Here is a 12,209-nt window from a genome sequence, read left to right on the forward strand (position 1 = left end):
GCTTACAATTAAAAACTAAAATGGAAAATGGAAACAGCAAGAATACAAGCAACGGGTTAAAACACGGCAACAGCAGCACACTGCAGAAATAAATTCCAAACACACTTGGTATAAAAAATACGCAACAGCTTGAAGGGGTTAAAAAATCTTTATCTGGTACCAAATCTTTATCTGGTACCATGGTGGCTTGTTTAAATTGATGGCATGGGTCGGGCACCATTGGCCTAATTACCTGCCCAACCTGTCGTGTCATCCAAACCCAGGCAGCATGACTTGTCTGAGGGAAAAACAACCCCCAAATAACCCCACAACAGGCCATCAGTTATTTGAGGGTTGCTTCCCACTCAAATGAACCATGCTGCCCAGGTTCAGATGATACGACAAGCTGTGCCCAGGTGGGTACTCGGGCTAATAGCACCCAGCACATGCCAGCTATTTAAATAAGCCATGGTGACTTGTTTTGATTGTGTGAACTCGGTCATTAACTAGTTTGATTAGCCCAATTTGCCTTTTGACGCTACCATCATCAGAGGGAAAAAAAGACTATGTTACCTCTGTATCTGAAAGCCGCTGCTGGACATGTTTATTTCTACTAATCAGCTGCTCTTCCATTTCAATGTCACTTCCTCCACTCTGATGAGTATCACTGTTGTCACTGCTTTGAGGACTTGCTGCAGGTGACCCTATTTCAGGAAGTACTGTTTAAGTTATTCCATGTAAATGAAAATATTTTAGTAATTTTAATGCCGGATGGATGTGCTTGCTTGAAGTCTCCAACACAGCCAATTTTGCAATCCCTGTCAATAGCCAGATATACTATTGCTCTCTAGTTTTAACAACAAGGGGACTTCCACACACAGCCTATCTCTCTGACTCAGCAGGAGCCAGGTCTGAGACCAAGGTCAGTTGCAAGACAGACCAACTCAGGAAGGCTTGCAGCTGGCATACCAGGCACAATTGGACAAACACACTCCTTGCCACTGCTGCCACCTAAACATCCAGGGACAGTATAGGATCAAACTACAAGCCTGATCCTTCAGTGGGAGTGCAATCCCTTCCAGAACAGGTTGAATCCTGATCCCTGAGTCAGACTTTCTACTGACCAATACCTCCTCCATCTTGTCTAGCTTTAACCTTGGCTTCTTCACCTTCAGATAGCCTATTATCAAAACCAGGCAATGTTCAAGGGTTTCAACTAATTCTTTGATGTTGGGTGATAAAGAATAATAGAAGTGGGTGTCATCAGCATCCTATTCCAAAGCTCTGAATGACCTCTCCCAGTGGTTTCGCATAAATGTAAAACAACACGGGAGACAAGATAGAACTCTATGGGACACCACAGGACAACTGCCATGGTAATCCTCCAACTCCACCTTCTGGACATGTCCTGAGAGAAAGGACCAAAACCACTGCAAAACAGCACCCCCAAGGCCCAGCCCTACCAAGTAGTTCAGAAGGATACCATGGCTGATGCCACTGAAAGCCACTAAGAGGTCCTGGAGAACCAATACAGCTGCATTCCACCTATCCAGTTCCCAACATAGCTCATCCACTAGGACGACCAAAGCATTCTCAGCCCCATATCCCAGCCAAAAGCCCAACTGAAATCAGTCTGCACTACCTGAACTCCAGATGCATCTGGTGTTGCAACACCAGCACCTTCTCAATCACCTTACCCCAAAATAGTATATTTGACACTGGCCTATAGTTAGACAAATTTGCTTGGCCAAGGGAAGGTTTCTTTAGTAAAGGTCTAATTACCACTTTTAAGCAAGAGGGAAGAACCCCCTCCTGCAAAGAGGTATTCAACAGTACTACTGACAAATCTGGCTGGAATTTAATCTTCTAAAATATACCATATGCACATCTACGTATTTATATTTCAACTTGTCAAGTGCCTCAAAGTTTAACTTTCTTTCAGCCTCTACCTAAGAAAACATCTGGACAAAGTGAGAGATCATACAGAGGTTCCTGACCTAGGAGCTAATCATTACACCAAAGTTATATTTGATATCATAATGCCTTTCTACAGTAACTTACATGGTGATGGAGCTGCTCTTCGGAGCTCTTCTTCCTCTGAAGAGAAAGAGACAAAAGAGGAAGAACACTCTAAGTAACTTAGCTTATAACAAAATATATGCTCAATAGTAATATATCAAATTAGTGGTCAAGGAATAACTAACTGTTCTATATAGTATGTTCATATACACTGGGCTATTTAAGAACATTTTGAAATAATAAATATAAAACTCATCATGTTTATTAACTGCCTCTAAAATGAATACAGCCTAATATTAGAAAAAAACCTGCATGTTCCTGCTATGCACAACTGATACTTCAGACTTTGGAAATAGCAACAGAGCTAAAACTAATTTTGTTTACGTAAGGGAAGACAGACAATGGCCCACTTAATAAGCTGAGATATGAACAGGTCTTTTGACCACCCTTCACTCCTCCCTTCAAGGTGAGATCAAACCAGGAAGCCTCTAATTAATCTTCTGTTGCATTTGAATCAGAAAACTATGGTTACCAGCTTCAAAACAAGCAAAGATATTAAACCATGGTTTTAAACTAGTTTAGTATGAACTGGGAAACTATGGTTAATTAGGAACTGCCTGGTATGAAGGAAGGAGTGAAGGGGCTGCCTGTGTGGGCAAAAGGCTCATTCAGATGTTGGCTTATTAAACCTAGATATGACTGGCTAAACACTGCCAGTATATTCATGGAAAAATGGATATTGTTATTGGACACTGGGATAAGCAATATAACAGTCCTGATCACTGCAACCTTTTCAATGTAATATAATGTTTGCAATTATTTATGTATAATTGCACCTGTTTTGGACAAGGAAAGAAGCGATTAAAAAAAAATCCAACGCCTTAAAAAACAAAGTAAGAAAAGAATATCTATTTATAAGCTTCATGGTTGATTTTTACCTGAATATGTGCAAGGAATCATCAAGAGTTGAAATATTGCTCAGAGAAATTCCTACATTACATCCCCAAAGCAATACAATTAGCAATCCTTTTGTAATAAAATCAGCCATAAAGTTTTGTCTACTTTTATTAAGTCCATGAAGCAAATCCACACTCACCTTTCTTATTTCCCATTGGTAGATTTGTACTGAGTAAAGATGCAAATGAGCTTTGTTTTGATAGCTGGGCCTTAGCTGCTAGTGCATTATTCCACAATGCTTTAATGAGCATGGATGCCAAATATAAAGTCTGTAAACAAAAGCAGATTGCAGTACTCTAACAGAGAACAGAACTTGTTATTTTTGTCATCCAGTGCGTGACAATAAACGTCACAAACAAAATGCACATTTCTATAAAATTATGTTGACTTTTGTACTGAAATTGACAAATTCAAACCCTTAAAAGATACTTAAGCTTACCCTTCTATAACAAAAAGGTAGAGACAATAGGCAACATCATGTGAGTGGACTTGCTTGCACAAGAGGAATTCCTGACCCACTGGAGCAGAATTTGGGATGTGTGGAGCACTGTGGGGGAGGGGTGAATCCATTCTACCAGTGGTGTCTGTTCCACTGGTGGACAGACACTGTTGGATTTCACCAAATATAGGCACAACACATATGAAATAAATGCACAGGCATTTACCTTCCCTCTGCAGCATTCATGTGGAACTCCTATTAATTTCAACAGGATATATGCAGCAAAACCTCCCAGTGGAATGTGCCATAAAAAACAACTATTTTAAAATTCTTTGTTTTTACCTGTTCAGTGTGTGCACTTGGATGAAGAGTTGAGACTAAATTGAGAAGATGTCTGAGTGGAACAGGATCCAAATTCTTGATCAATGAAGGAAACAAGTCATGTATATAGCGACTACAATGCTTCAACTTCAAAAAAAAAAAACAAAAAACAGAGAAAAGATATGTCCAGAGAAAATGAAACAAGCTTTTTGTAAAAAATAAAATAACTTCATTCATATTCCAGTTTTTCATTCATGTAGCACTATCGCCTTTTAAAATATTTTGCACAGCAAGGTAATATACCTTGGTATCACTGTTAGAAACGATGGACTGGATCCAAACTTAGTAGACCCACTGAATCAATGACACTTAAGCTAGTCATGACCAAATTAAGTCTCATTGACTGGAATTACTCTGCTCTAAACATAACTAAGTCTGGATCCAACCTATATAAAAGATAACAAAATGAGTATAAATGATAAAGAACTAGATATCTGAAGAACTTTAAAACGACCCAATCTGGCTTCCATTGACTTTTTTTTGCCTACTACATAATCTAAAATTATCTCCATATTTATTAATATAAAAACTGACTAGTTTCTCTCTGCTTCTGTTTTCCACCTACCAAGGAACCTGTGTGATTCACCTAAGGATATAGTTCTGAATAACACCTAGATTTTATTATTTTAAAAAATGGGGGATCAACCCTTCTTTTTTCTTCCCAGCAACCCTTGAGAGGGTCTCAGGTAAAACCTGAAATCATCTCAGTACCTGCGACAGCCTAATTTGAATGTATGCAGCCTCCTCTCACTTTCCATCTTAAGACTTTAACCAATCTATACTCCATGGTTTGAATATCAGTCAGTTTTTTATCCTCCCTCCATTTTTTTGCTTTTTTATCACCTTGCCTGATGATGAGTTCTGGAAAACTCTAAACTTTGCACTTATGATCATTGAGTTGGCCTAATAAATAATTACAGTGATAAATATTTTTGAATTTTCTTCTGGAATTTATCATTGTGATGTGTCATTAATAAAGTAAAAGCAAGCCTAACCCAATAATTTAGCATTAGTGCAGGAAAGCTGAAAAAATCTATCTAGACATTTGTATTTCGGCAGAGTCTACTTTGAATAAGGAAGGACACTGCTTTTCTAAGGAATTGTGAGCAGTGGGACATTATCTTGTTCTACGCAATTGTTATATAAAAGAAAAATTCTTAAAATAAAATATAAAACTGGTGTTATAACCTATAATGCTGGCCATAAAATTACTAATTGGCTGTGATTATATTCCAATGAGACAACAACGGTTGTTTTTTAAATAGTGGCAAAGCACCTCTCCAGAAGAGCAGTTAAACAACAAAGTTACTACACAGCTCTATAAAAAAATAAACCTAATTATTATACGTTCCGTTAACTAACTAACTAACTAACTAACTAACTAACTAACTAACTTTCCTTCCTTCCTTCCTTCCTTCCTTCCCATCCATCCATCCATCCATCCAACATGAACCTACATGAACTCCATAAATGAATCATTGAATTGCAACACCTGGGATTACAGTGGGCATTGCACACTTTCTCTCAAGCAAGAAAATCAATCAAATTTAGATGATTTCAAAATCTGTGGGTGTACGCGTGCATTTAACATACAGGGTGTGACATCCAACTAGCATCTTCCTCCAACAGAATGGCATCCAATAGCAGAATGGATTCTGCTCCCTGCCCCTGTGTCCCTCTAAAATCTGCTCGAGAGGCTTGGGGGACACTCCAGAGCAGATTTGGGAAGACATGGGGGGCTGCACGAGGAGAAGAGGAAGTTCCACTGCATGAATGGAAGTCTTCCCATGCAACACTGGATATCAGCCTAAGACAATTTCTCATCCAAAAAAGATGTTCATGATAGTTTTTTTAATACTAGGAAAACCAATACTGCGAACAGCAGACCAACAATAAAATAAATACATACAAGAAACAGAGGCCAGATTCAGACATAATGCTAAGCCATGGGTTAGCGATACGCGAATAAGCCATGGTGAGTCTCAGACTCACACCCTTCCCCGATACTTCTTTTCTTTTAGGTGTGAAGGAAGAAGGGATAGATAAGTCCATTTCAGTTTCACTCAGTTTCTCATTTTTCCTATCTTAAGTTCATTTTCTCCTGCTTTCATAACAGTTTGAGAACCAAAATTTAACTCCTCATGAATATTCATCAATTTTGTACTCATTTCTTCCTGATATTTTTGGCAAATAATTTTCCCTTATAATGCATTTTTGTTCCTTATTTCCCCTAATATACCCAATTTTTGTACACTTTCCCCTAATTTCTGTATGCATGTTTTGACTGGAGAAAAGCATTGCAACATTCAGAAAAGTGCATATATCAACTTGTATTTCTTCTTGCATATTGATTCAGCAACTGTGAATTAGGTAAGTTCACATTAAAATGTGAACTGAATTATTAAAGGAAGGAGATTAAAAGCTTTCAATTTTTCACTTTCAATAAATCACAGTTTTCCACTGCATGTGAAGTCAAGAAAATGTAGTTTATACTAAGTGTGGTTAATTCAAATAAACCAGAATCAAACTGTAGTTTCAGATCTTGGTTTGACTGAACTAACCAAATTTAAAATAAACTACAATTTCCAGAGTTCAGACATAACAGAAAATTGCAGCTTTTTCAAAAGTGAAAGCTTTCAATCCCTTTTCCTTTCAGTTCTCACAAAGCAGGAGAAGGTGGAGGGGGGTAGATTGTGCAAGCCCAAGCCTTGCTGCAACTCATTGACCTGGTTCAGCCAATCATTGTCAGCTAAGCAACCCAAAGATGGGTTGTTTAAGCCGCAGCGTGTACCAGGCACAATTTAAATAATCACCTGCCCAGCCATGTCTGAAACATGATTTAGTGCTAAGAGAATGGGCTGCTTCTAACCCATGGGCTGTTAGGGTTGTTTCCCCCTCTAAAAAGCCAAACTATCTGGATTTGTATGACAAAACAAGCCATGCCCAGGCGGGTAATTATGCAAATTGCACCAGCATGCACCAGTACATACTGCAGCTTAAACAAGCCACGGTGGCTGACAATGATCGTGTGAACTGGCCCATTCTCTTAGCACTAAACCATGGTTTAACATCACATCCAAACCAGACCACATTCTTGACCCTTCTCCTTAAGAATATACCTGTGCTGCAGCCCAAATGCAGTCTATGTGCTGTGTACTAAGCCGGCCTTCAGCAGCAAGAAAATTAAGAATCACTTGGCACTGTTTAATGATCTGAAAAACAGTAAGACAAACAAAAGTATTAGAAACTAAACTTTGAAAGAAAGAAAGAAAGAAAGAAAGAAAGAAAGAAAGACAGACAATACTACTTTATTTTAAACTTACCTCAATATGCAAATTTGGTCCAAAAATATGTTCTACCACATTGTTGTTGATCAGCCAGTCTGCAAGCTCTTTTGCAATGGACCTATATAAAGGAGCATCAGCATAAAAAATTATATGTCCATATTATTCTCTTATAGAAGGGACCATTATTATTTCCTTACATATTTACAACTATAGTTACTCTCCAAATTCAAGCTATATTCAAGCTTTAGTTTTTTACAAAGTGAAAATGGCTGATTTACATATAGCTAAAATTAATTTAAAGCAGACTCGAAACACAGGGCAGATTATAAACATGACCAAACTATGCTATTACACTAAAATGTCTCATAATGTTTGTCATGGGCCATTGTTCAATTGTTGGTTGATTCACAATGGACTACTAGTTTCCTTAATCCCTGCTGGCCTTCGAATGGCTATGCTAAATCAGCTGAGGAATCCAGTAGTTATTCTCCATGCTAACACTATTTGCCACTAGTTTCAGCACTCTCTGCATGGCAGGGACAGCACACACAAAGGAGAAAGAACCTTGTCCCTACATAAGCGATTCTTAAGCTGAAAGCTGCTAGGACCCAGGGGCTACCTCCCTCCCCTCAACCTAAGAGAAGCTATGCTAGGGCAGACTAGGACTATTTTGGCAAAGAGGCTTTCTACCGCTTTTGGCTTTGGAAAAGAACTGTTTGCAGCCGTGCAATTGTCGTTAACAGGCACATAAAGAGAGAGGTGTGGGGATGGCTGAGGTGGGTGGGGGAAAGGTTTGCTCTCAAGCTGCCAAGAGAAGGTGGCAGCTGGCACTTAAAAGAAATATGCATGTGAACAATGTCAGTTCTGGCAGCTAAATTTTCAGGCATTTCCCAAAATATTTGTATTAGCACAACATATGTCTGTTGCCCAAGTGAAAATGCCTGTTGATACTGTTTTAGTAATAATTACTTTAGGTCTATATATTTAGGTGTGAATAACAACAACAACGAGGTTATCATTTTAGGGAGGGCAGCTTTGTTTCAGACCATATGCAATTTTTCCTCCAGAGTTTCTATATTTTTGAGTTTTATTCAATATTTTTTCAAACACCACCATAACAAATGTTTTTAAAATGCAGTGATTTTTTGCAATTTAAACTTTACTGTATTCAAGAGTGAGCCTTTGACCCTTGCCCTGTAGCCACCCCACCACTGAAATTTCCCCTCCCCCCATCCACACATATATAATGAAACTTGGAGCTGTACTATCAATGACGACAACAATCTGGTGTTGTCATTTAAAATGGTTTATGTATCTGCATATAAAGAAGCACGTAAGCAGTTAAGTCAATAAATTATAAGCACTTCATATTTTCTAACACAGATGAGTTGACCTAAAGTGTAGATCTGTTCCGCACTTATAAAAGGGGATTGTTAATTGGATGTCTTTTACTAGGTCTTTGTGCAACTCTCTCTCTACATTTTTACATTGTTAGAATCCCTTATCTGTAAAAACCCAATACAAATTTGCTCTTGCACATGCAGGCTAATGGGGTGTAGCAGAAAATTGTGACTGATTCTACCCTTAAGCCACCATTTTGTGACTAGTTCCAATTTGGTGCTATATGGAATTTGGAGCTGCCTTGGGTGCTATATGTAGAAAGGCAGGACATAAACTGAAACAATTAATAATAAAATATGGTGACCACTGGGATCTACTTACAAAACAAACAAAAAATTCGCACCAACCTGAGGTCTGACCACCCCTGTTCTAGACACGCAACTGTAAGGGAACTAATACATTTTACTGAATGTCATGAGAGATGCTGCTTGTCCTAAGCCAAGAATAGCAATGTGACTTAAACTTAGCAGCGGTGCTGCTATTTTAAATCTCTATTATCTATCCTCTACTACTGTGACAGTTTAAAAAACAAAAGGGGATAGGAATTCAAGTGCATTTAACACACATTTGTGTAATAAATGTAAAGAAGTTACTGTTATTCAGGAGTAACCATTAGCTAAAGAACCTCATCTTCACCTCAAACAGACATTTGCATTTATTTCACAAAAGAAACAAATAATGACAACTGGAATAGCCACATTTGTCAAGAATGCTGATAAAAGTGGTTGTCAGTGTCCAATATCAGAATATCAGATATTCTGTTCACATGAACTTACAGCCATGCCTGTTGATTAGAATCTACCCACACTGGGGAAACCTGAGAGAGCGCCCCCTCCCCTTCCAGTGCCATCTAGTGCCCACACACCGGAGCTAGCATATGTTGAATTATGACACCCCAGAACTAGGGGTGAGGAGGTATAGATTCTAATGTTATCTCATGAGGCATGACATTAAATAGAAATACTCAGAGTAAAAACTTACGTTTCTGTGTCAGAAACCAATGATTCATTATTACACACATCATTGAAAGTATGAAGTTGATTCTACCGATTAAAAACAAGAAAGAAAAATAAATTAAAATTAGCTTTATATCGGGAAAACTTTCATGAAGGCCTCTCTAATCTGGGATGAAACAGTTTTAGGTGGGGAGGCTAACCATAACTGAGTCCACTGAGAGTCTGAAAACCTCTCATCCAAAACTGTTTCCCGCTGCAACCTGAGGCCAGCAGAGTTCCAAGAAGTCTCATTTACTAACCAGCTATGTATCAGAGAAACAGACCCATTTAGATTATTATGTGGTTCATTACACAAGTTCTCAAAAACTGTAAGAGATAGCCGAGTTTCCCCCTTAGTGATTAATGCTATAACAAAGGAACTGAGTTGGTGCTTTTGCCACTTACAAAATTCTCCCTCTTGGAATTAAAGGGCTAGTATCTCAATAGGAATTGTTCTGCCTCTTGCAAATAGGTCTTTGAGGCAAAAAAAAGCCCTTTCCTCTCTACTCACGATACTGTAGATAATGTAAAAGCATATTTAGCTAATAACACACACCAAATTAATCTAATTGTTACTCTTAACAGTATCCACTATCTCTAGCTAAAATCAGCTTTTATTATTTTCCCTTTTATGCTTCACATAAAACTCAGCGATATTTTGGACTTTGCCAGAAGTGTTCCCTTATTGACTGCTGTCCCATATCATCAATATTACGGCCAGGACCATCTTATGTACCAAAAACAACCAAAATCAATTTATCTATCCCCTACCCCAACATATACACTTTAGTACAAGCTTTTAAAAAGTTAGTCAATATGGGATTCCTTCCTTCCCCCTTTTAAAAAAAGTTCATTTTATATAAATTATGAACAGAACTATTTTTCCATTCTTCTTCCCACATGGTTATTTTGAGTACTTTAAAAATAAGATCTCACTGACCTAACCCACTTAGAAAAACTTTACCCCTACTACCAATTCAGCACTTACACTTGCCACAGCAAGCACAACACACCCTCTGGCAAGCATGACCATGGACAAGGCTTTCAACTGCTGCTTGGCAATGGGCAGCCAAGCACTGGCTGAAACCTCCACTCTCCCCACCTTTCTTTCCTGCTGGAAAGAGAAGAGGAGAGGGGAAGGCTTTCAGCCGGTGCTCTGACTCAGAGCTCCAGTGCCAAGCGTCAGGTGAAACCCGCACTCTCCCTGCCTTTCTTTCCCATAGATAAAGAAGAAAGCTTTCATCCACTTTTCATCAAGGTGGGGGAACTCCTTCAGCTATTACATGGCACTGAGACTCTTGAGTCTGTTTGCTGGGCAGGAACTGTAGCTGAAATGCTCCCAACCAACTTTTATCACAGGAAGGGTTAGTGGGCATGCTTTTGCTGTTGGGCAGATAGTCAATTAGCTGGGGGGAGGGGGAGAATATATGGCCACAAGTGCTGGCTTGGCTAGCAAGGCCAGCCAAGAACTGTGAAATAGTGGCTAGAGATCCCACTGCTTTAAGCTGACCCTGGCAAAGAGAAGACGCGGTAGCTTGTTTTCATTTCATTTGGGAAGCACCAGTTTTCTAAGCAGGTACCAATGAAGTTCACCAGAAGCAAAGGGAGAATGTTTTATCAAAACTGAAGCTGTGAACCTGGAGGCTGAGACCCACCTTGTCCAAAGTAAGGAAGGGATATATATGTCTTGAATTGCCTCCAAAGGTTACAACCATGGATTCCACCATCCTGTAAAACAGGAATGCACAATCTTTTCTGCCCCAAGGGTGACATGTGATGCTAGCTTGGGAGTTGGGGGTGACATGCACCTATGCACACAGACACCAGCAATTCCCAAACAGAATGTGCTTTCCTCACTGGAAACAGTGACTTGTATCGCTACAACAGTGGTACAATCAATGGGAAATTGGCAGTGGGGGAGGGGAAATTCCATGGTGGAGGAGAGTCAGGGGAGCAATTAAGGCCTTGGGGGCTGCAGGTTGTGCACCCCAACTGTAAAATGTCTCCTATGGGATTAAGGAATTTAAAGTTGCAAAACTGATTGCCTTTCCCCTATATATACACCCAGCCGACCCAGAGATCTTCTGAGGAGACCTTATTGGTCATTCTGCAACCAATGGAAAGTCACTAGGTAATGGCATGAATGCAGGCCTTCTGGAGGCACCCGCCCTTTCGTACACTCTCCCATGTGTAGTTTGAGAGACAGAAATGGTGGCAAGTTTTAAACGTCTCCTGAAAGCATATTCGTTCACATCAGCTTTAAAGGTTAATGTTACTGCCCTGTTTTATTGTTATTTTGTTGCGATATTTTTATTTATTTTATCTTATGTTTATATTATTATGTTGTATTTTTCATGTGAACTGCTTTGGGATTTTAATATGTTAAGCAGCACAGAAGAATTATAAACAAACAATAAAGAAATAAATAAACTATTGAATATGGGTGCAAAACTGTGAACCCTGAGCTTTCAGACAGGAAACAAATTATGTCAGAGCTGGATAAAAGCCTGAACAGTGTTATCAAGAGAATATTGTTGTTATATATGCACTGCTACAATGCTTTGTGCAGATTATGCCTTAGATTTTACAAATAATGTATTCACAATCCATTTCACCACAGGAGACAAATGATCATGTTTCCCAACTGCTGGAAACCAAGCACAAATGCACAAGCACTTTTTACAGTAAAGAAGAGGGATCCCATCTCAAAACATCTTTTAAGTTTCTTAATACAACTGCAATTTCAAGAAT

General features: G+C 39.0%; 1 protein-coding gene across 3 annotated transcripts in view; it reads right to left on the reverse strand.

Moving 5' to 3' along the window:
- Positions 1-12,209, reverse strand: part of USP34 (ubiquitin specific peptidase 34) — a 128,065-nt gene that overhangs the window by 74,060 nt on the left and 41,796 nt on the right. For all 3 annotated transcript variants that reach the window (XM_084829327.1, XM_084829326.1, XM_084829325.1), the window contains exons 8-14: positions 9,445-9,506; positions 7,099-7,180; positions 6,895-6,987; positions 3,737-3,862; positions 3,095-3,224; positions 2,041-2,076; positions 553-683 (exon numbers count right to left, since the gene is read on the reverse strand). In XM_084829327.1, the coding sequence (XP_084685453.1) occupies positions 553-683; positions 2,041-2,076; positions 3,095-3,224; positions 3,737-3,862; positions 6,895-6,987; positions 7,099-7,180; positions 9,445-9,506 (660 nt within the window). The remainder of the gene's footprint in view (positions 1-552; positions 684-2,040; positions 2,077-3,094; positions 3,225-3,736; positions 3,863-6,894; positions 6,988-7,098; positions 7,181-9,444; positions 9,507-12,209) is intronic.

The sequence above is a fragment of the Heloderma suspectum genome, chromosome 1, assembly GCF_057233095.1.
Source record: "Heloderma suspectum isolate Gila_16-S chromosome 1, 16-S_ref, whole genome shotgun sequence".
Classification (NCBI taxonomy): Eukaryota; Metazoa; Chordata; class Lepidosauria; order Squamata; family Helodermatidae; genus Heloderma; species Heloderma suspectum.